Source organism: Centruroides sculpturatus, unplaced genomic scaffold, assembly GCF_000671375.1.
Source record: "Centruroides sculpturatus isolate CEXI.00-Female unplaced genomic scaffold, Cexi_2.0 scaffold558, whole genome shotgun sequence".
NCBI lineage: Eukaryota > Metazoa > Arthropoda > Arachnida > Scorpiones > Buthidae > Centruroides > Centruroides sculpturatus.
The window spans coordinates 194,383-220,675 of record NW_019384839.1 but is presented as its reverse complement, the minus strand read 5'-3'; the positions used below and the strand labels follow the sequence as shown (position 1 = coordinate 220,675).

The 26,293-nt window shown below is 27.1% G+C and overlaps 2 protein-coding genes across 2 annotated transcripts; one reads left to right on the top strand and one right to left on the bottom strand.

Moving 5' to 3' along the window:
* The first annotated feature begins 13,115 nt into the window (after positions 1 to 13,115).
* On the top strand, positions 13,116 to 17,558 carry LOC111630272. Its single transcript, XM_023374353.1, has 5 exons — positions 13,116 to 13,124; positions 13,352 to 13,447; positions 14,431 to 15,651; positions 15,721 to 15,850; positions 17,298 to 17,558. The coding sequence occupies exons 1-5, from the start codon at positions 13,116 to 13,118 to the stop codon at positions 17,339 to 17,341; spliced, it is 1,500 nt and encodes a 499-aa protein (XP_023230121.1). The 3' UTR covers positions 17,342 to 17,558.
* A 5,794-nt stretch (positions 17,559 to 23,352) lies between these two features.
* Positions 23,353 to 24,678, bottom strand: LOC111630277 (cuticle protein 16.8-like). The gene is made up of 3 exons (XM_023374358.1): positions 24,410 to 24,678; positions 24,283 to 24,327; positions 23,353 to 24,208 (listed from the first exon to the last, which is right to left on the bottom strand). Exons 1-3 carry the CDS (start codon positions 24,419 to 24,421, stop codon positions 23,546 to 23,548), a joined length of 720 nt encoding a protein of 239 aa, XP_023230126.1. The 5' UTR covers positions 24,422 to 24,678; the 3' UTR covers positions 23,353 to 23,545.
* Between the last annotated feature and the right edge of the window lie 1,615 nt (positions 24,679 to 26,293).

Here is a 26,293-nt window from a genome sequence, read left to right as displayed (position 1 = left end):
GACCGACTACCAGTGTTCAGTAGTTTTATCCACTCGGTCACTAGTGGGCTGCTTTATCAGGTAATTTACTGTACTACTGAGTGAGGCAGAGAACGGAATTTTTCTATACTTCTTAAAGAATTAATTATAAGGTTCTAACTTCCAACCCCTCGTTCTCTGTTAGAAGGCCTGATCAAGTGGGGAAAATGACCTGTTTGCTCCCGAGGATGCTTCTGCTCTAGGGAGCAAACTGAATTTTTTACAAAAATTCCAATGAAAATTAACAAATCTAGGAAGAAATGTAACATTTTACTAGTATATTCCATCCTGTGTTGTTAATTATTATGTAGGACATTATTCTTAATGTAAAATATACACCTAAATTTTCATAAATCATAAAATAATAATTAAATACTGTATATTATTTCAAATATAAACTTTATATGTATGTTTCTTATTTAATATTAAAATATACAAATTAGTCATACGCCTTCTCTCTCGTTATTTTTAAAACTAGGCATGCCTGTATGAAGTATAGGTATAGACTTCTAATGGAAAGATTTGATACGTTTAACCGTAAAATTCTTCAAAATTATAATATAAATAAAAATAAATCTTCCATAAATATCGCAGAATTTATATTATGCGCTTGAAAATTTAAAAAAATAAATTAATTAATAGCTAGAAAATGGGAACTAAATTTAATTTAATTAACCCTGCTATTTCCCTATCTAGACATTCATTAATAGAAATCACAAACGAGTGTACACTATCGCCCTTTTGAAAGTATTTACATTACATTGTTACATCTCGAAGTAATTATTACGAAAAAAGTTTGATATTGATTCTTATAAAACCAATTTTGTCTTCATATATAATATATAAATAATATAAAAGAGGATTGGATTGTAGACTTAAGACAATACAATACGTGGACGATCTGCCAAGGAGGAAGGCCTTCCAGGAGGATTTTCTATGGAACAATGGTCCCTAGTTAGATATTAAATACATGAAAAAAATCCAGAAAAACTCCACGTGGATAGTCCGTTGTTGAAACGCGAACTCGATTCAGTCCAGTGGTTTTATCCACTCGATCATTGGTGGGTTACGAATCTACTGTATTACATTAAGCGTATTTCGAAATTAAGCTGCATTTCCATTTTAAGAAGGTATTTTCAGGGAAAAAGGCTAAATGATAATTAGAAATATTGTAATTGTAAATTGTAGAATAAATTGTAAATTGTAAATTGTAGAATAAAATTGTAATTTAAAGGATTTTATAAGAGTAAAATGTTTACGATGACATTTAAGATAAAATACAATTAACAGAAAATATAAAATGATCAGGACATCTTCAAAAGTCTGTATTTTTCTTTATATGCAAAATTTTAAAGAGTGACAAAGAATAACCCAAATTATTCAAATGAAAATAATTTGTAAATGGAACTAAATATCTTTTAGTAAAATTTAAAAGATTTCCCACGAGAATTTATTGTTACATTTCCATATTTTCCTCATAAATTCTAACGTTTACATTGCCATAAATATGAATACAAACACATCTTTGTCTTTTACCTTATAAAATGGAAGGATTCATCAGATCATCGTTCTCAACTATTTACTAAAGACTTCTTTTGTTTTAAGTTATATAATTTATCTCATTACAAAATTTCTTTTATAAACTGGATAATGGTAACAACGTGTTTCTTACTGAATAACATTACTATTCTAACAAAATTTGTTATTTTTAATTATAATTAACCACTTGTAATTACAATAATGCAGGAATTTGCCATGAGAAAAACTTACCATGTTAAAGAAGAATAAGAAAATTATTAAATATATAATTTATATGTGATATAATTTACAAAAAAAAAGAGTTAGTAATTTATCAATATAAAATTATAATTTTATATTTTAAAATATAGTTGACAGTGATAAATTATTTACTCAGTTTTTCTATTATCTCCTTTTTTTAGTTACAGTGCATAAAAAATTAAATCCGCAATCATAAATCATATCAAGGATAAAGATTATTATTTGAGATAGCAAGATAAGACTTTTAGATATGTACCACAGATGGGATACCTATTAGGATTTGTACCACAGATGGGGATATCTGTGGTATATCATTTAAGTTTCAATCTCTAACAGTAATCTGATGATTCTTTATGGAAACATTATTACTATCTTTTACCAATTACCAATCTTTATCTATATCCAACTTATATAAACAGAGATTAAACAGTAATTTTATAAAGAATAAAGAAATTTTTTACAAAATTGAAATTATTAATTAAATTTTTATCATTTCAAGCTTACAAATAAGCTAAAAAATCAGAATTTCAGCTCGAAACTGAACTGTCACTCTTGTCAAATTTTATAACATTTTTTTTCTTCTTTTCTCTACAGGTTCTAAATGAAATCAATATTTTGTAAGAAATATTAAATATTATCTATAGGCTACATAAATTTTAGATATGAGTAAAGCTTTGTTGATTTTTCTTTCCTTTATATTTTTCATTCATAGTGTCCTTTCATCAGTTATTCATCACACGTTCTATACAAGGAAAACTTTGTCAAGTTCAATTCAGACAAGAACAAATAAGAGTAATTGAAATCCATCAAGCAATCTCTTGATTCCTTTCGATTGTTCACTAAAAATTTTAATTTAATAAAAACCGTTCTAAAGTAATTTATTTATGATTATTTGTTAATAACGCGTGTCGATAACCCATAGAATACACTATTCTTTAAGCAAGTTGATGTGAAAAATATCAATTAAATATAGTTTTTATTGCCGAATTTATTGTAAACAAACCTATTTTATCATATTTATTTATTATAAATTAGTTTCTTGTATAACAATAGAAACTAGGAGGAAATTTATTTAGATATATTCGTAATTACAATACAGACAAACTGAAATCTTCATAACTTAACATATTTAAATATGAAAGAGCTTGCTAGAGGAAATTGACTCTGATTTGTCTGACGAAACGAAATCACGTAAGAATAGTATAAACTTTTACGTCAGTTTGACGTCATTCCCAGAGACGCAATCGGAGCAAAGGATGAAATGTCATCTAAAGAAAATCTCAAATAAAAAAAAAAACTTAACAACGAGTTGCTTAACTTTCCCGACAACATTCGGTAACGCCATCTGTTATCACATCTCATTAAAAATACTTTTTATGTTTTAACTATTATAAATTGGCAAAAGGCTTAATTTTGAGGGTAGGGATGGGTTTTATAAAAATTGTAAATGCTAATAACGAGTAACATCATCATTAAGTCTGACCCTACTGGAGATTAACACGATCCCCTTTATCTCTCCACCCCCTCGACGTTTGATCACCAAAATTTAACACTATCAATCTTCCTAATAAAAAAACCTTCCTGTAAAATTTCAGAAATTTTCGATAAAAAGCACAGAAGTTATTAAGCTTCAAACAAGGTGAACAAAATCGTGCCCCCCCACAAACACACTAACATCTATATATACAGGAAAAAACTTCGAATTTTTGCTTTTCATTTTTCGACGTTTCAAGGTGTTCTAAGCCCAAAATGTAAAAATTTTGGGGGGTCATTTTTTGACCGATTGCCATACTTTTCTTCTGTTAGGCCTATTTATAGGCTATATAATAGATGGCGAGTAAAATTGTCAACTTTCAAAAATAAATAAATAAATAAACAAAAATGATAATCAGTAAGATGATGAACATAGCATCCAAGAATAAAAGATTGGAATAGTATTATACAAAAGTAATTATTTTTATTATAAATTTTATAATAAAAAGCCGGCAAAAATTTTTGCCTTTCCATTTGAAGCTGGTCGTGCCAGGCATTCTTATATATATATTTTTTTGTAATGAATAAATAGATGTAAACGACATCAAATTGGTGTGAAGCTCTACGATATTCTTTTCATATCACAAGAACACAAAGAGTAGTGAATAATATACTGTACCAGTACGTTATTCACTATTATTTCTTTGTTATCCTTTGTTTCTCCTAATAGGAAAAATGTCTATATTTACTTTATACTTGTTATTATTTTATTTATTTATTTATTCATGAAGATTCTAGTATAATATTCAATTATTTCATTCTTTTTATAAATGATGATGATTTTTAAGTTTATTTTGATTAACAATTTCTTCCAATATCTTAAACATTATAACCCATGCTTTGATTTTGAATTCAAAAATTGTTGGCCTATAAATTGTTTACATTTATTCAAGAATTTAACAAATTTATTATATTTCTTTCTCTCCTTTTTATGCCCTTGAAATCACGTAAATTGATTTTATAGACTTTATAATTAAAATTTTATTATACAGACCTAAGTTTTAGGGCTAGTGGCGCGTTACCTTATGGAAAAAAAAGGCAATTGTTTGGGGCACTCATCAACAGAGAGCCCCAAACCAATCTTTTATAAGAAAATATTTCTACAAAAACATTCCTTGAAGAAAAACGTTAAATAAAATACAAAATACACAAGATAAGAATTTAATAAAGTTCTGTTAATCATGATTTAAAAATGAACAAAAGTATATAATTTCAGGTAATTATATTCTGAAAAAATTAAGTATCAAGCAACTCTATTTATAGATAAATTTTAGTTTCTAACAAAAAAATTTTATATATAATTTTGTCATTTTTTTCTTCTATAAATTGATATTTTCGGTAACAATTTAAATGTTAACTTTATAAATTTTCCTGTGGCGAATCCAGACTAGTTTCTCCTTTTATACAGTATTATAAATTCAAAAAATCATAATTTTCCTTTTATATTTTCGCTTAAGGAATATCATAAATTTTCACTTTTTTGGCCTATTTATGAATTTATTTAATATTCTCAAGAAAATTTAAATTAAAATTTTAAACACACATGTTTATTCTTTTACTTGTATCATTAATACCTTGAAAAACCATCAAGTGATACGTCGTAAAACGAGCCTTTCTAATTCCCATAAGCTCAATGTAATAAATAGAAATTATGTTCTTAGCATTCAGTTTTTAACTGTAACGTATACAGAGATAAACAACAAAATTGTGATATTTAAATACAGAATTTAATATATTAGAAAATTGAGAACATGTCGTAAAGCGGGGGTTTACTTTACGTTTAAAACTTATATTCCCAATTGAGTGTACATACATTTTATGAATGATACTAAAGATAACACAAATAAAGAAATATTTTCCTATAATTTTTGTTTTCGAAAAATATTTCTAATAGTAATACAAATAATACTTTCTATTCACAATACAATGTAACAAAAAAGTAAAACAAAAAGAAAAATTCAATAGAAAGAATGAACAGCGTATCTAAGTAGGATATTGTATACACAAAGATCTTTTCTACTAAAAATCATAAAATATTTAATTTTATGATTTTAAAATTAATTTTATGATTTTTATTAAATAATAAAAATCATAAAATATTTAATTTTTTATGATATATTTCATCAGTGTTAAATCTTTAAGTCTTACTTTATGATGGAATGACGTATCAACGAGAAATTGATACTTAAATATGATAAATTAAGAAAAATAATAACTTTATTCTATCAAATAACAACATTATAATACAAAGAATATGTTGTTTTTCTTCATTTTGTCATGGTTTTATTTTTATAGTGACTTTCTATGAATAATAGGAAATGTTTACAAAGAAATATTGTTTAATGTTTTATACTGATAATAGGATAGTATGAAAATTCTCATAAAGAAATGCTATAAGTTAACATTAATATTTCTATTTCTTATCTAAATGTCAACCAGTTACAGGTGGAAAAGCATATAATGCAATAAAAATTTAGTATTTTCATTACTTTTTGTTGTAATCGAATCTAAGAAATGAGACAGTAAACCTGTATAAGTCGGATACATAAAATTGTGTTCAATTTCAAAGAGGTGTCCTAGATAAAGGAAAAGGGAAAAACCATAAATAAAATACAAACCAACTTCTGTAGGTAATTTTAATTACGCATTAACGTCAAGTAAATTTAATATCATGTTTTAAAACACTTTAAGATGCTTTCCACACCACACAAAAATCCAAATGACATTTAAGACGTTACAATTTATTGCTTGTATCAGGATATAAGGGTGTCGAACTTGGGAGGTTTTCATAATTAATGCTAAAACACACCTTGGAATGCATTTCGGAATGAATTTTTCTCTCAAGCGTGTTTAAATTACCTGAAATGTCAATTAAATACATTAATTTAAGCGTATAAATGAATAAATTTTAATAGTAGTTTGCTCAAATTAGTTAATATTCATTTGATTTAGGCCTATAAGAATGGAACGGATCCATTCGTAGCCTCGCCTTTTCCTGTTTTTCATTCGACTGTTATTTAATTATTAAGAACAAATCTAAACGTTTAACAACTTTAAATTTAACTATTTGAATACGAAAATGTGTGACGTAATCGGCATCTTCCAACCAAAATCGGAGAATTCTATACAACGCCCTCTTTCGACAGGCCTGCTGAATATAGTTATAAAGCGAGTCCATATGTACGTACTGTACTTAAATGAAGGGCAATAAAAATATTAAATTTTTGCGTTAATTCTCTCATTTTTATTAAAATTTTTTATAATATTAATTATAATGTTCTCTTACACTTAAATAAAGACTGTAAATGTTTGTTAGAGCATCCACTTGAAGACTATTGTTAATGTTTTCAATTACTTTATTGTGAGAATTAAGAATAAACCGGATACAATATAACAATATATAATACAAGATTTTAATTAAAGTTTAATTGAAATACAATGCATTTTTACTTTCAATTCGAATTTTTATCTGGCTTCACAAAAGTCAGGTCAGACGGAAGATGATAACAAACCGACTATTGTCTGATGATTATCAATAATTGATTTTCTTCATCATCAAAAAAAATATCTTAATTGAATAGCTATAAACTTTAGAAAAAACAACTTAACTTTAAGATCGTTAAATCCTTATTTAAATCGTTAAATCCGATAAGCATTATAAAATTCATAAGTCCACCCGACTTCATCTTTAATTTAAAACGTTAAGCATCATTTAAGCTATATGATGATTAAAAAATGCCATAAACAATTTGTTAATGACTTAAAAAAGACTATTTTAATCGAGATTTGTTCTATTGAGAAGAAAATAATTAACTTAGAACACGAAACTAGATTCTTCAATCAGGAAATCCTATAAAGATAATCATCTTTATAATTGATACATCTCCGCTTCTTATGTTATTTATTTGTCAGAAAGTCTTAAAATGTCTTTGCCAATTGAATCGCTAAAATCTTTCTATTGTTTCTGGGTCAAGAAGGAATAATTATTTCTTTATTTCATCAATAGAAAAACTTTTTTCCTCTCCTTAAGATCATTCCCGAGTCTTCTCGATCAGAGGAAAAAAACAATGTCAAACATGAAATTATTATTATGGGATGAATATAAATTTATTTGTTAAAAAATTGGGAAAAAATTAATAACATATTTATGCTTCTATAGTAATAAAATATGATAAAATATAATCCGGATTTAAATTATTGGGTCATCTTTCCCATTATGTGAAGTATATTTTCTTCTAAGATGTATAAAAATGAGGTCGAAATTTTTACATGGGCATATTTATAGATTATTACTTAGTTATTACGTACATATATACCTGTTATTGATAAAAATTCTTTACAGTATTTCTTTTTTAAATTAATTTGATATAGGTTACACGTATATCGAAAGCTATACTCAACTGCAAACATGTGATACATACCAATAGGATTCATGCAAATACGCTTACTATATAAGTCATTTCACGTAATTATATTTAAGTTCATTAAACATTAACAATTTAGTATTTAGAATTAATTAACAGTACTAAGTACAGGCACAGAGGCCCAGGCCTTTGGGCTTAATTGGCTAATAAATTTAATGAAAACATTAACTGTGTGGTGTTGATATGGTATATAAATATACAGTTTTCAATTGTTATTATGTTTACTGTATAATTATATTATTTTTTAAATATAAATTAACATAATTACTTGCCAAATTGATCTTTTACTGATTTAATTATCGAATTATTTTTCAGACAGTTAAATGTACACACAAGATTTCATCATTATTCTGTCATTCTTTAATATTTAAAATATAATAAACATTAAAAACATTTTAAGATTTTTAAAGACAAAAATTTAATTTTATATAAATAATTTATCAATACATAAACCTATTTTTGTCAAGTCATTAGAATAGTTTTAAATCTATAAATTCTAAGGGCGCATAAACGTGATTAATGCTCTCATACATATTTGTGTGAACATTTAAAGCTCTCAATCTTTTTGTATATTGTTCTAGAATATTTTGCATATTATTTAAATAATTCTACATTATATAGGTCTCAGTTATGAATTAAATACCACTAAGCTTATTTATCTTTATATAATTTAAATAAAAACTTAAAAATAGTGATAGAAATTTTAAATAAATATTCTGTTATTATTGAAAACAAAAATATAAACTGTATTTCTGATAAAAAAATCTTTTTTTTTAAATGAAGTTTTAAGTAAACGTAATGTGGGTTATGTAAATATCAAGGGTGTGCAAATATTCTAATTCTTATAAACTACATAAACATGTCATATTTAATTATTTAATATCTTTTTATCAGGAACTTTTGTTAAATTACATTAAGAATTTATATACGGAAGTGCACGATTGTTTAAATCGTTGCCTCTCATCGCGCGATTTTTAAAGATAACGTCGCGATTGATCGCGCGATTTTCAGAATAATCTCTCAACGCACGATCTTTAACACATTTCTCGGCATTAAGAGAGTTTTATGACATGTAACGTCATATGAATCAATAAAAACACTCCTATAGCAGTTAAACATGCAAACAATGAGATATGAGAGTGTTGTTGTGACAATGATAATGCATTGGCATCAATTACTATTTTTTTTTATTTTATTTTAAACTGAGTAATCTAATCGTTTTACAATATTAATGTCAACAGTAAATCAACTGTGAAACTTCAGAAATTTATCCTATCTTAGTATTTATCAAGATATTTGGGCAGTTTTTCTTATGTCCTAGTTCTCTTAACACCTTTTCTCTATTGAACAATTCTTAAAAACAAATTACTAGATTTACTATATATAAATATTAAATTTCAACTTGAAAAAGTAAAAAATATAAATAGGATCTTTACATGTTAATGTTGTTTTTATACATAATATCAAGTAAAACTATGCTAAAAATTAGAAATTTTAGCTAAATTTAGAAAAAATGTTACATAAAATTATTAAAATTACATAATTTAATATTATAAAATGATTTAATTTTAGTCTAAATTCACTTTTAAGAAAACTCAATTCTCTAATTTTGATCCTTCAACATTGAAGCCATGTCAATGACATGTTACATGACAAGAATATTGACCTAAGATGGGAGGTGTGGTTATACATTGTGCTGTCTACTCTTCCTTTATGCTGAATATTTAAGAAAGAGGAGTTAATATACTGGAACTAGAAAGATTCCCATCTCACCTATAATGAAACAGAATAAAATTAGGACAAATTTTTTTTATCTCTATTATTTTCTGGATTTTCTGAGCTTAAAAAAAGGTAACAAACTTGATTAATTAATTAATAAAAAAAGGACATTAAATTATAATTTAATAAATGAATTTTGAAGTGATTTAGATACAGAAATTAATCATTTTTTTCTGTAAGAATTAATTAGATTTTCATTTTATTAAAGAATTGAGGGTAACCTTGTCTAATTTTTTTCACCATATCTACAAGGATATTTTAAGAATTAAATGTATTAAAAATAATCAGGATTTAAATACAAAAAAAAATTGATTTAGTTTTTAGACAAATTTTGCATAAAATTTATATCAAGTATGACATAAATAGAAAGGCCAAAGTTATTTATGTTGTTTTTTTCTTTAAGTTTTTAACAATCTGATTGTAACAAATTAAAAAAAAAGTTTGTTATAAATGGTACAAATAGCATCAATGGTGCTATTTATGTCAAATAACAATATAAAGAAAATTTAAACATAGTTTTTTCAAATTTGCTTGAATTTGATTGACTTATTTCTTTAAAAAATACGTTTAAAAATACACAAATTACATAAATAAAAGCCTTATGAGAAGTCTTAAACAAATATGAACTTGCCAAATCCCTTTTTAATATAATTTTATATAGGGGAAAGCCTGCATCACATAATATTTGATATTGCAAAGTCTAGGATCCTAGTTAATATCACATACCAAATAGTGGACTAGTATCACTGGCCTTATCACAGTATGACCAGCATGATACCCATTTTATTAACCCCATGTGCTCAAGCCTCGTATTTACATCATTTAGCTACAAAAACATTTATTAAAAATTTTTTTGTACTAAGAAAACACCTTTTCTTAAATTTTATTATTTAAAAAATCAATTATAAAATCAAATATTATTTAAAATATGTAAACAAAATAAATGTATTTTAATTTTTAATACTGCTGTGTTCTTTAATATACTGAGGGCCTCAAACTGATATGTGGTCTGGGCTTGACCTACAAGAGGCCCTGAATATATAAGAAAGAGTCAACCAGTATCAACAATATCAAGAAGCAGATATTTGTGTGTCTGAGGCCTTTAAAAGCACAAAGCCCTAGGAAGAAGGTTAGTTCAATGCCCAAAACAGCCACTAGTAACATGTTTAAACTTATAAAAAAATGTTTTATTACTTTGCTTTATTTTAAATCTCAATAGTTGAAACTTGTTTATGATTTAAAAAATTCTGTTAAATCCTTTGAATATTTTTTAACAATCAAAAATTTCTTCCATAATTGAAATTTCTAAAAAAGTTCTCCTGTTACAAGCACAGTTTATTAAGCACAGATTTGCTTTGAACAAGTTAATTATAAAAACTATAACCTATTGTTGAATTAAAGTAACAAAGAAATGTTAAACTACTACAAAAATTTAAAAAATACATTAAGTTTAAATAATTTTCTTCTTTATAACATAAAACAATATATTTTTTTTTTGTTAAATATACTAAACAAATCTTTTATTCTATTAAATGAAATGATAAATTATAAAATTATAAAAGAAAACACCTTATAAAAACTTGCAATTTTAAATTTATAAAAACTTACTTTAGTACTTCTATTAATTTTGTGAAAAAATCTATAAATTTAATAATTTAATCAAAACCAGACAGGTTTAATAGTCATATCTTATGATTATCTAATTCCTGTATCAACTTGTGCTTGTATATAAGTTCAATGTATATAAATATACTGTATATATTTTCTGGCAAAAACTATAAGCTTTGAGCTTCAACTCTACACATGAATTATGTGTTTATTATAAAATTTTTTGATTTAATACTAATTTACATATTGGGATAATCACTTGTTTGTTAAAGAATTCCATATATGACATTGACATAGTTAAGAGAGAGCAGATGGAATAAGGTGTGCTCCACTTCTTAGATATTTGTAGGTCAATGTTTTGATATCAACTCAGTCAATAAATAATTACAGTAAAAGGTAAAAAAAAAGGAACAACTCACTTCAATTCCTTCTATTTTTTTACTTTTAGTTTGAAAGTATTGTCATTAAACTCTTTTGTGGTAAGGTGTAATGATATCTGAATGGAAAAATTAAGAATGAAACTTGAAATTTTAAAATTTTTCACCTAACAAAAGCTTTTATGTAGCATTAAAAATAACTTATCATCATATAAAAGTGATAAATTATTGTAAATAATATAATTTTAAACCTTTTACTTTTAAAAAATTGTATTTTTTAACGAAACTTGTTATGGAGAGAGAGAGAGTACCTGACTTGAATTTCAAGTCAGCAAAAATATAACTATATTAATTGATTGATATAAAATAAAATAAAGAATTACCACTAAATTGAATTTGCTGTAAGTTAGATGGATGAGGTTTCAATCTGTTGATCGATATAATTAAATTTTAATTATAGATTAAACATTTTACACTTCAGATTTATGTTTTTATGTAGTCAAAGATCAAAGAACCTGTAGAATGAGATAATCTAATTAACCAAGACAGTTTTATTAATTTTTTTTTTAAATTTAAAAATTGTTTATGTATATTAAATCATTATTCACTAGAATAAAATTTTAATCCCATTTTATGGATTTCACTACAGTTAATAATGTAATAAAAAATATTTTTAATATGTTTTTAAATCGTCATAAAAATGTTTTCCAGAAATAAGTACTCAATAAACTGACTTTTATAGTTATTTTTTTTAAAACTTTAAACATTTTCAATACTAAAAAAGCTCTGAAGACATCACTAAAATATATTTAAAAACTTTTATAGAAGCGCAACCGTGTATAACGCGCACTTAAATATTGTAAATTATTGATGATTGGAGTCAAATTATCGAATTTCCTTTTAAAAAGAAAAAAATAAAGTCTCAAGGAAATTGAAGTTCACCCTTTAGGCAAAAGCTGAAAGCAACATATGGGCCAGGAAGCCACTTACCTAACAAAATTAGAGAAAGAGAGAACCGCAAAAAATTCGTCTCCTAATGCTCCGGGGTTTAGACCTACTTAAAATTAAGCATTTTTAATGTGATAAGATTATAAATGTCATTATCCGTATTGTGAAAACGGATAATGACACTTATTAATTTATTTTCAAAAAATTATCTTTAATCGATACGAATTCGTAGAAAGTCCACCGTGGCTTTAATATGTAAATCACATAGAAAAGTAATTACTCGCCTGGTTGAAGGAAAAAAATTATTGATGTATGTCGAATTCCATTTTAGATTTGATCTTGAAAAGTAAAATAAAAAAAGTAAAATAAAAATTAGAATACGTTTTCGTGTAAGAAACGAAAGTACATCCTCTAAGCAATTCAAGGGGAAGAGAAGATAATATATATACATATATATATTTTTTTTTTTTATTGAATGAAAACAGGTTTCATAGGCTGCAGGCTACACAATTGCTTCTGGAGAAATGAACTAGACCGGTATATATCGAACATATACATTAAGTTTAGTTTAGTTTACGACCAGTCTCCAAGCGATATGTTAGTGATCCATTGGTCTTTGCAGAATCCCCATTAATCTCTTATAACAGAGATGGGCCAAGTAAGTATTTTAATTAACCATTTGGAAGTTTATCCATTTTAAATTTAATACGATTCTAAAGATAATTTTTATTATATATAAGAGGTTCAATTGGGACGATTTGGATTGTGTTTTCGTGTCGAGATGCAAAGGATGCTTCTCCTTTGTCGCTTGTGAAATACGGAAAAGTATTGAGTTTGGTGGTCATTTCGCGTAGAATTTTAATTGTATTTTTATTATTTTTTCAGGCAATTTTCTCGCTTATATTAGTTTTATTAATCTCTTCAACGAAAGAGATTGAAGCGAAACCTAAGAGACAAATCTCAGGTGAAAACGTACCATTTGTGAGTATTCAAATTTTTATTTTTAGCATTATTTATTAAAAGAAAGATGGTTGAAATTTAGAATAAATGAGAAAAATACTATATAAAATTATAAATACAACAAAAGTTGCTAAAATTATAAAATTATAAAAGAAAACACCTTATAAAANTTTTGATAGAAATTAATTTTAGTAATAAAAAATATTAATATTATTTAGTTTCTATCTATAAATCTTCACAATACTTTTAAAATAATTTATTAATTTATTAATAAGGATTTGCAACACGTATCCTTCAATCTTTGTGTCTCATAACTGGACTCTTCTCTGGGTTTATATCGTGAAATTTTCTAAATAGTTCGATTTTATATAATAAAAAAGTTAGTTAAATTAAAATTTAGAAGACTATATTCATTATATAACGAGTTAAAGCCTTCTATAAATTAATTTTCTAAATGAATACAGTTCAATATCCTATAGACAGGAGTGAATATTAATTTGTTATGCATAGTTTTTACGCATGATAGAATTAAAATGTCTGTAGAGAATAGATTTTATTAAAATAAAATACTTTATATATATAAAAGTTGTTATATTTTTATAGCACAATTAATAAAAAACAGACTGTGTTTAGAAAAACTAGGTTTGGGGTGCGGTTTTTTCCTTCATAATTTTCTAGATTTTCTATAAATATTTCTTTTGATATGCATGATGTGTGATAAAATAAATAGCTAATTTAACAGGTTAAATAGCTTTTTTTTAAAAAAAATAAATAGATAAATAGGTTCTAAAATAAAAACCATAATAGAGAGATGTTTATTGATGAAAACACTGCACGTTAAGCAATACAATGCAATGTATTGATTAACATGTAAGACAAAGTTTGTAAGCGTGGATTAACCGGAAATTTTTTAAAATTCTAGATTTTTTTATTCTACATAGTAATTTAATAAGATAAAGAATATATTAAATGTTTTTTTTTATCTGTTTGAATTAAATTTTTAGCGTAAGCAGGCATTCAGATTCGGTTATACTATCAAGGATCAACGCCATGGTACACAATTCAGACAAGAAGAAGGTGACCATAGAGGTGTAGTACAGGGAAGTTATGGATATCACGATCCTTACGGTATTTATCGTCAAGTCGAGTATATTGCTGATGCTTTAGGTTTTCGAGCGAGAATTCGTTCGAACGAACCTGGATTAGGACAACAGGATCCAGCTCATGTGGAAATAGTCAAAACTGGCATTCCACACTCCATATCGTTGCACCATAGAGTGGGACCTGTATCAAATGAGCATTTAGTTGCTATTTCTCCATCTTCGAGTAATCGAAATTCCATAAAAGTTAAAGATGTGCTCAGACCGGCTGAATCAACTCGTATTGTAAAGCCTTCAGATGGTCTTTTTGAATCCACGAGGCAAACAATAAAAGTTCGTGAAAATATCAAGAAAGAGAACGATAAGAACATCATTAGTGTTTTGTTTCCGGATAAATCAGAAAAAACCAAGAAGAAGAAAAAATATGGATCGGACATTCAGACAGAACCACAAGTTCAATTCAAAAAAGTTAAAATCAAGCCGGTAAAACAGGAAGTGATTTTAGAATATCCACAAAATTCTCCGGGAAAATCCCAAAATATTATACAATTTTCTCAACAACTCCCAGAAAATCCTGGAAATAATGTTAAATTCCCTCAAAATCCTGCAGATAATTCTCAAAAAGGAGTAGAATACTCCCAAAATGTATCGGAAAATCCTCAGAATCCCTTAAGTTATATCCAGAATAATCCAGAGATTCAAAATACTCCGGAGATAGTGGAAGTAGCAGTGGATCGGCCGGTTCCAATCCCTTACCTAGTACAAAATTCCGGAAAACAGCAACCAGAAATAGATATAATTCAACATCCTTCTGATTCGAATAATAAATATTCTAGCAACGTTTACCATTTCTCAAATCCTGAAAATCCACAGGATGGGAGTATGGTAATGGTGGAACAGTTTCCTGATATTCAGCCTCAATCGTCCATCAATCACCATCATCATCAACTAGAAGGCAAGCGAGTGGTGGAACCACATTATCAAACTGAAGCTCGAGTACCAGTAGTTATCATAAAAAACCAACCAAATGAACCTCATGCCGATTTCTCATCTTCAATGCAAGAAACCAACAAATTACCATTTGTGATACTGAAAGAAGTTACGTCTCAAGATCAAATTAGTGAGGTAAGCTCATTAATGATATTATTTTCTATAAAATTGATTTATTTAATATATTTTTCTTCAAATTTTTAGAGTACAAACAATAACATTCGGTCAGTATCGCCATTTGTTTTTGAGAAAGACTTGAAGACCTCACAAACCGTGCAGAAGATACAATGCCCAATTGCATGCTTCACTCCATCAGTAATTAACGGTGAGAAAGGTAAAGGTGTATTTTAGTTTTTGATAGATTTTTAAATCAAAAACTAAAATAATATTAATTCTATTAATCAATTGCAGTTAACGGGTGTTTGATTATCGCGATTTTTGTCTCTGTTAATTAACATTAAAAATTATTCAGATGAGCGTTTAATATTTACACCAAAGTAATTATAATTCCAAATTTTAATTTATGTTCAGTGTTTATATAATTGTTCGTAATATGTGTTTAGTCTCTTTTATTTTTAATAAAATACAATTGTGTTTTTTGTCAGTTGTGTCAGTTTCGTTGTTTGTTTATTATGCATGAAAGTTTGTATTTAATTTCCTTGAATAAATATTAAATATTTTAAAATTTTATATACATTTATTTGCATGAAAATCTTGATTTTTCATGTATGAAATTGCTTTTTTCTCTTGTTTACAGTGTGAATCATTGTTAAATATAAAGATCTGGAAGGGTGTAGAAGAGAAAAAAGTAACTGTAAAATATAAAAATCTTATTAAACTTTTAATGAAAATTAGTTTAAATTATTGTTTTAATAATTTATTAAAACAATATTTTCTTTTTTTGTTAATTGGTGACCCTCTTTAAGTTTTTGATATTATCATTAGGAATTTTAGGAGATCTCGATCTACAGTTTTTAATTTATGCCTACGTGCATAACTGATTAATGTTAAAATGGGCATATCATCAATTTATTATATTTTTTGTGAGCTTTTCACAAAAATATGGTAAAAAGAGCTTATATATTTGAGAAAAATGCTTATAAATATGCTACACATGTCTCTTCTATTATCTGTTCTAATATTTAACAATGGTTCTTTCTGTATAAAAAGTTTTACATGAAAAATTATCATTTTCATGGTTTAATTCTTGGAATTTTGAATGTTTTTGCATTCATAAAAATTACGTAAGAACGTTTAAGTTATATTTTAAAAATTGCGTGCGTAACGTTGAAAAGATTTTTTTTTGTACTTTTCATGCATAAAAATTCATTTTCTTTGTTTCTGTTCGTGAAAAATGCTTTCATTTCATGTTTATCTTTCAATTCCTGTGATCTTTTGTGCATAAACATCATGTTGTCTTTTGTTTGTATATTTGTGAAGAACAACGGATGGTTTCAGCCGGATTTTTACGTAATCTCTGCAAGTTACAACTTAGGGCTTCACGCTACGAGACTAAATCTTAGGGCCTCATACGTGTAATGCCCTTTATAAATTTTATAAGTGAAATGCCCCAATTTCAGGCTTAAAACATCCAAAATCTTAAGAAATTAATTAAGCTAAAAATCTTACTCTTCCTGCATGATACCATCCGATAAAAGAATCCTGTTATAATTAATTTTCAGGATTTTATGGACAATTCTTTTAATATTTGATTTGTCTGTGTGTTTCATTTGTTTTATTGGTTCGAATGCTAAATATATTTCAAAATATATCCCTGTCAGAAAGAAGATATCAACCAATTCCTTGCTTTGTCATTCAACAATAGTAAGCAAGAAGAATAATCCATCATTTTATATATATATATAAATAAATAAAAATACATAAAAAATCATCAAAGAGGACAATCTTTACAACAGAAACGTGCAGATGAATGAGGAAACGAGTATCACGATTTGTTACGTTCACACGTTACGCTTGCTGATGGTTGAGGGTGTAACTGAATCGTTGCACTAGATATGATATTGTCTGGGTGCTTCCTGATATTAAACATGTAATTTTCGATAAGATAAAAAAATATANTTGATAGTCTTCGTAACGGAGCCTAGAGGAGTTTGAATTTTAACTATTAAAACTATTTAAAAAATATATTATTATATTATTAAATTAAGTGAAAATGATGTAAAATACATAAATAAAATTGTTTGGGGCAAGCATAGAAACTGATATTCATTCAATATATTCGTCTTTTTTGCCTGGGGACAGGTTGGAAATTTGCATTATAAACTACACGCTAGAGTGATTCTACTTATAAATAATGAACAATTACTTCTAATACACTGTTATTATTTTAAGATTTATAAAGTGGAAGCTTAAATATTCTACTAGGAAATTGTCTTTTTTATGTTCTGCTCGCATTGTCCTCCTTAAAGAGGTAACTGTTTAAAACGTAACGAGTAATTTGCAATTTCGCGGTCGCATTGAAGATACAATCACATATTTTTAAAGAAAACAAGCCTTATATCTATATATTTGTATAATTTCTGCTTTAAATTATATATAAAAGTCAATAGTTTACGTCTAAAACTGTACTACCGAAACACTCGAACTAAGGAAAAATTTATATTTTATGTAATAATAAAAAATTAGATATTAATAAAATTATTATAAAATTAACAATAAAAAACTAGTTTTCTATTAATAAGGCCAAGTCGAGAATTTTTAGTAACCATTTATTGTTATCTGCTCGTATCACTGATTATTGAAAGATCACTCGGCTTATACAGGGTCAACCACACTATATGAACTCACAAGATTGCACTTTTAACATAATTTCCTACTGAACTTAGTTAAAAATATTCATTAAATATTCTTTTTTTTTATGAATTAACAGGTTATAATTCTACACGAAACTCAAGTTTTCGGTTGTAAAATTCAATCGACGAAACGCAAAATTAATTTGTAAGTGTCACCAGAATGCATAAATTTTCATTTTTTTTTAAAGTAAAGAAGCTTTTATATAACAGTAAACAATGTTAAATCCAGGTCACACTTTAACATTATCCTTAACGTAGAACATAATTTATAAATCACAAGAGTGGATCCTTATACATATGTAAATTATCAGCATTGTTCTTATGGAACATTCTATGCTTGAAGCTACGCATAAGAATGGAACATTTATTAGATTTTTTTGTCTATAAAAGAAATAAATCTTTTATTTTTTTGTAGAGAACTTGTAAATCTAAACCATTTCCTTCCAGTAAATCGCTTAGAGTTTATTGAAGGGTAAATTTATGATATTCAATGAATAAAACTTAAAATAAATTGTCTTAAGGTCATAGTTAGCATCAACAGTACATGCTTCTCTCTATAGGGATGCGTGTATTTTTCTCACTGCAAATTCTCTCAAGAAAATAATTTATTTTGATAATAATAGTATCACTTTTTTTTACTATTTTTTCAAAAGAAATTTCGTTTAAGTAAATTACATATGTACGCATTCTTCGAGGGGAAATTGTCTTTTAAAAATAGAGCAAAATTTACCAACCTCTGTGATATGGGTCAAATTACTGACAAGATCTAGGTCATTTTCGAGATCTTGAAGTCCACTTCCTTATGAAAATCTAACCAAGTTTCTTCCTGATAATCGATATTTTCATTATTTATTTAAAAGATAATGCAAACGTAGTGAAACCGGTTTAAAAATGTCAATAAAAAACCTCGATCTGTTATCGAAAAATTAACTGATTTGATAGTTCAATGCTTAAATTTTAATTAAACTTCGCACGTTTTATGACTTTTTAATGTGTTTAATGTAAGATTACATTTTGAAATTACTTTATTGAATTAATTTTTAATTATATTTTATTTTATTAGTGAAAAAAATGCTTACAATTCCATCATATGCATCCATTTGTACTCGTCTCCATCATGTGCGATACGTTATATTTATCTTATTTTTTCGAAAGTAAGCTTTAAAATGTTCTATTTAATAATCAGAATTATTATATTTATAGTAAAAGGTTAAATATAAATATTATCGATTTAATATTATAGTAACTGCATTCGTGTTAATTACTTTCTCTAACAGTTAACACGAAGCTATACACACGCCATTGTAAATTTTGTTAAAAGTTAATTATAGAATGCTAAATTGGTTAACAAAACATAATATAAGAATATTTATTGGTAAAATTCTTAGAATTTTATAATTGTTTTCGTCAGGAAATGTTTAATATGTGATAAATTACAATGATGTTATCATCACTCCATTCGATCACGTTATATGATTTAGTGAAGATTAATGATAAGATATTATCAAAATATTCGTATAATAGGAGAAGAATTGAACAATTGAACAATGAAATTATTCATAATTATGATACAAGTTAAAAAAAACGGGAAATAAATTAAAATTATACATAATTTTCTACTAATTAACAAACACTCGAATATGATGATAAAAGTTGGGTTAATCATAAATAATCTCATTTATGTACTGTATACTCCAATAATGAAGTAAATTTACTTATTTATGTGTGATAATTTTTATGAAATTTCTACCAGAAAGCTAAAATTTTCTGTTGATAGTCTTCGTAACGGAGCCTAGAGGAGTTTGAATTTTAACTATTAAAACTATTTAAAAAATATATTATTATATTATTAAATTAAGTNATTTATGATAACAGATGGCAGCATGTGTTTACGAAAAATTATATGTATTTTTTTTAACGAATTAATCTTTAAAATTTAATAGTTTTTATTATATTTTTTAAAATTAAAATCTTAATTAAATATATAAATTTTCTATTGTAATGCCTAATACTGTTTTTATTATTAAAAATAAATTTCAGCAACGGATAACTTTTGCGGCAAAAAAGTTAAAATTGTGGTGGCTCCAACTGTTATGAGATTTTACTTAATTAAAAACTTTTATATTATTAATTATTATAAAATGACAAAAAACTTAATTTTGAGGATAGAGATGGGTTTTATAAAAAATTGTGAATGCTAATAACGAGTAAAATCGTCATTAATTAAGTCTGACTCCACTCTAAATTTAACACACGATTTCCTTTATCTCCCATTCCCGCTCAACCTTTAAGCACCAAAATTTCATAGCATCAATCCCCCTAATACACAAACATCCCTACAAAATTTCAGAAATTTTTGACAAAAGGCATAGAAGTTATTAAGCTTTAAAGTGGATGAAAAAAATTATGCCCCCCATACATAATAACATTCGTATACACAGAAAAAATCTCGAATTTTTTTGCATTTCTCACGTTTCAAGATCTTCTAAGTTCATAAATGTAAAAATCTTTGGGGGGTCATTTTATGACGTCTCTTCATACTTTTCTTGTTATATATAACAGATGAAAAGTAAAATACAATGGAAGATCGGTTAACGAACAAATCGGATAACGAATACTTTCGTGTAAGATTTTTATGTTCGGATAACGAACACCTCACAGAACAAACACAAGAAGAAGCGACGTAAAATAAAGAATAACCATTGGTCTTCCCTTGTCTTCAGGCAACAATTCGAAACTTTTCGGAGCGCGGGAGACGTCGACATTGACGTCTCCCGCGCTCCGAATATACTGATCGGATATACTGATATCCGATCAGTATATCCGATATACTGATCGGATATACTGATCCGGTATATACTGATCGGATAGTATACCTCCAATCAGTAGGCTATATATTTTGTAAGTCCAACCTTTTATTTTTCTGACAGAAACAATTCTTTTATAATATTCGCGAGACTGTCGGGCGGCCCTCCTTAAATTTTGCGCGGGTTTTTATTTTCGAAAGGTGAGAGTATAATAGCAAAAGTAGAGAATGAGCAGATGTCTGATGTTGCTGGGCAGTATGGCTTGAACAGGTCTACAGTAGGCCGCAGTTCAATATTATCTAAGAAAGATACTGTATAATCAAGAAGACTCAAGCAGCTAAAGGTGTAACAAAAATCACATCTGAGAAATAAACATTGAAGAGCTCATAATGGAACCTGAAACTGATCTGACGACAGAAAAATGCCAAGGACTCTTGAATGAAGAACACCAAGAAACTCGGCGAGATATGTTTTCTTCTGAAAAAGAGGATTAATGTCGATATTTGCTATTAAACATCTTTCGAAGAAGTGGGAAGATGTCAGAACAACGGTCTTAGAATGGCATCCAAATCAGGTTGAAGTTAATAGGGTTAACGATCTTTACAATTACAATACTGTTAATTACTTCTAAAAAATCCTGAAGAAAGAAAAGCAATCGACATTAGACAGATTCTTTAACCTCCACAAACGGAAAAAACATGACTAATAAAAATGCAAGACTTTGTATATATGTATTTTTATTATTACATATAAATAAACGTAGTAAGAAAGTATATATTTTTTATTTTTATTTTTGGGTGTCTCCAGAACGAATTAATTAAATTCCCATAGAAACCTATGGTAAATCGATAATCGGTTAACGAACAATTCGGATAGCGAACAAAGTCTTGGAACGGATTATGTTCGTTAACCGATCACCCACTGTATTGAATTTTAAAATATTTTATGCAACAAATGCTTATGTAGGCTTACAAAAATAAATATTTATATAAGAACGATTTAATTATTTACCTTTTTCTGGACATAATGCAGATTTATTATCTTTATAATAAATTTAGAAAGTTAATAAAGCAGTTAAACCTCTGAACAACGGACAGTAAAGGAACATAAAATAAGAGTCGTTGTTTGAAGGTTATTTTCTAGGCATTTATGTTCAAAGTTCCTGGAAAAAAAAAAATGGGCACCGTTTAGAGGTGCCCGTCGTTGGAAGTTCGTCTCTAGTAATAAAAATAATAAAATATAATATAAATTTAAAATAAGGTGTTATTCTTGTTATAATTTTTTACTTAAGTTCATTAATATTTGAATCTTTAGTTCTATATTTCCAATTATTATTATGTTGTTGGTTAAAGTTTTTTTTTTTTTTCTTTCCAGGAGAAATTAATTGAGGAAAATAACTATTTTATAATAATAATTTGGAATATTTAAAGTATATTTAAATATATTTCAGATTTTTAGAACAAAATTCTAAATATAAAAATAATTTTTTGGATAAATTATATTTAATATTATTGTAGCTATATAATTTGAGAATGTTTATTTTATAATTTAAAAATTGCCTTTATTAAATTAAAAAATATAATTTTATTATTAATTGAACACATTTATAAAATATTATAGACGATGATGATCAATAGATTATTTATAAAAATATTTAAAAATATAAATTTATTTTTAATGGATGTAATGGAGTGTGTTGTTATTAATTAAAGAAGAATATCTTAAAATCTTCAAATTTTGCCAAACTACATTAATATTTTATAGGATCAATTGAGGAAGATTTCCTAAAATTCTTATAAAAAGAGAATAAAATTCAATAATTTAATTGCTATTTTATGTCAATTATAAATCAATTATTTACTGTTTATTAAGAAGAACAATACTGTATATCCAAATACCGTATTTGAATCTTAAGTTAGGTTTACTTTGGAGCTTCGTGTCCTTTGTAGTGAGGTTTTTATATAAAAAAGGGTCCTTAAAATGTAAAGAATATAATTCCGAAACTAGATCTAACGTTAATTAAATCATTACTTCTTATCAGAAATTATTTTTTATTTGTGTAATGAGTCCTATTATTAATTCATGATTTATGGGAGATTTCGTGTTTTTAAAACGTTTTTAGGCTGTATTTTCTTACGGTGTGTGTAAAAAATAAGGAAAAGTAATATATAAACAATCACATAACATTTATTTTTTATCAACAACAAAAGGGCTGTACAAGAACCGAACAAAATAGTTTCAACACATATCTATCGTACAATTTGAGACAGAATCAATGTTGTGTGACAACACTGCTGTCTTTTTATAACGGGGATCACGCAAACAATATAACAAATGACGAACACATCACATATGTCACGGACACATTACAGTGAAATTATAGATACAGTCTTTACGTGGTTATTCTACTTAACCGAAATGGACGGGAGAGATGGGCGCAATTGGAGCAATGGGCGCAATTTGTCCGACTTGTCCGATTTGTCCGATCTTTCCTCCTTGACCCAGTAGAGCCGCAAGGGGAGTGCCAGCAAAACCGGAGAGAGCCTTCTGAGCGGCAGCTGCTTTAGCTCCTGCTGCACCACCGGCGGCTGCACCTGCTGCTGCACCTGCTGCTGCTGGAGCTGCTATTTTGGAAGCGTGAACAGCTGTGGGTAAACCGATGGCTCCGAAGTGGTGTGGAGCGTGGACGGCCTTAGCGTGGAGTGCGGAGTGAAGACCACTCTTGGCTCCGGTGAGGACGCCACGGTGGAGCAATGGGCCGGGTCCGTGGTGAACTCCGTAACCTCCCTTTCCTCCGATGGACAGAAGTGGTACGAAGTTACCTCCCTTAGAATAGATATCTACGAAAGCTGGGTTTTGGTTGGCGGTGCCTGGTTCGTTGGTACGGATCTTGGCCCTGTATCCGAAATGATCGGCAACGTAGTCGACAACTCTGAAGATTCCAAATGGATCGGTGTATCCGTAACTTCCCTTAACGTGTCCTTTGCCATCGCTCTTCTCGTGACGATATTTAAGACCGCTCAATGGATCCTTGATATCATATCCGAAAGCATATGGCTCCGGTCTGAAATACTGTACAAGATTCCACTTTTAGTTAGCCAAAACAATTAAAAAGGAGAGTTAAATTTAAAAACAATGGTACTTACATCAATGGCCGAGCAGCAGGCCAAGGTGGCAAACAATACGGTGAGCTGTAAGATGAAAGAAATTCATTAGACTAATCCAATAGCTGAGTATATTCAGTTAATACTGTATATTCGAATGTAATATTACCTTTCCAATCATGTTTAGGATTGTAATGGTAGGAGATATTTGTTCAGGAGTGAACTGAGTGTGACTCGAACCTAACGCTGCTGAGTATTTATACGATTTTTCTCTCAACGGCACCCTATGATCTTATGATTGACCCGTAAGATAAAAGCCGAGATATTATTTTTTAAACTTATTTTTATAAAAACTTGTCTCCGTATTCAAATCAGTATAGGTATTGGATAGTTGGGTCTTTTTACCGCCGGAACTCAACCAATAGCTTGCAGCTAGTACGGAAGGATAAATTTAACTATAGACTACTTCCGCTAGATAACGCCTTTGAGGTCGTTTAATATCAGGTAACCGGTTAGAAAACCAAGGCCTTGACATTAGGAAGGACATTCTCTTCTAGAATAAAACTTGATTGACAATTTTTCATATTCAACCGGCGTATTTTCCTTTCATATTTATATTTTCATATTGTATCACTTGTTGTAAGCCCACATACTTTCATTTTTCTTATAAAATTGTTCTATTTTAGATAGCGAAAAGTAACTTTTAAATATTCTTACATTTTCATGCTGTGTTTTAGAAAAGGTATTACAGATTTTTATTATATTTTATTGCTAAATTTGTGTTGTATGACGGTAATTATATCATCACACCGTAGCTTGTTGTATAGTTTATTGTATAGAAATATTGTAGAAATGCACGATATCTTAATATAATTAATTTATATAGTTGGAGATTAAATATGCTACTAAATATAGAAGATAAATAACATATAAATCTAAACATTATTTGAAATTTTATAAATTCTGGATTTTCCTGTTACAAATCTAAACCTGAATATTAAGGTATTTCCCAGTTATTTTGTATAAGTTAAGAATAACATGTCAGCATAAAATTTTTATTTATTATAAATCACATTTATTTTTACAAAAATGAAAGTAGAAGTAAATTCTGAAGTTTAAATATAGATGCACAGTAAAATTTTATTTATTAAAGTTGAATTTTACTGCTATATAATCAATATATTATTATAAATATTCAAAATCTTAATGATCCATTAAGTATATTTACTAATGTAAATTTAATTGTAATGTATCTAATTAGTTTTATTTCTTTATTCTATAGGGAATTTTATTAAATGGCAAGATACTAATGCAGTTCCTTTTGTATCAACTCTTCTTTCTATAAATAATTGTACATTACTGTATGTCTGTGCTAGAAACAAAGCTTAAAAACATCCTTATTTAATTTTTAACACTTTATTTTAATAAAAATTAATATAAAAAGTAAAAAACTATAACATTTTTCTCCAGCTGCACTACTTTACTTATGTAAACTTTATTCTCACATAACAACAAAACTTTACACAGAGCAGTGATTTCTTAACTTCTAATCAGATAAGGAAGTTATTCTGTACCCATTTTATTTTATAAATAACTTAAATGACGTCATTTATATGCTTAGTTATGAATGGTTAGATTTTGTTTGTTCATAATTTAAATTTTTTTAAAAAATATTTTAAAAATATAATATGTATTTTCCTATATCTCTTTTGGTATATTAAAAATCTATGATTTATTATGAATAATATAGTAGAACATGATAATGATTTGATATTGAATCCTTGACTTTGATATTATTTAGAAATAATGTCAATTGTAATCATTTTTATGAATATATATCAATTGAATATGTTTATCATGCGTTATAGAGCACGTATTTATGCATTTATGTCATGCTAATATGTATTTATAATGGTATGTATTTATATTCTTTGTCCATAATATAAATATATATTGTTGTATTTGCTAAATGTATTTTTTATGTATTTTCATAACGTAAAATTATCTGTTATATATTCAACTTTTCACATAAACTTATATAAACACATTTGCT

What these genes read in the sequence shown, in the direction of transcription:
- LOC111630272 (XM_023374353.1), top strand. An exon ending in CAGGTGAAAACGTACCATTT is followed by an intron (nt 13,448 to 14,430) that starts GTGAGTATTCAA and finishes TTAAATTTTTAG; the next exon opens with CGTAAGCAGGCATTCAGATT. An exon ending in AGTAATTAACGGTGAGAAAG is followed by an intron (nt 15,851 to 17,297) that starts GTAAAGGTGTAT and finishes TATCCCTGTCAG; the next exon opens with AAAGAAGATATCAACCAATT.
- LOC111630277 (XM_023374358.1), bottom strand. An exon ending in CCTGCTGCTCGGCCATTGAT is followed by an intron (nt 24,209 to 24,282) that starts GTAAGTACCATT and finishes AATCTTGTACAG; the next exon opens with TATTTCAGACCGGAGCCATA.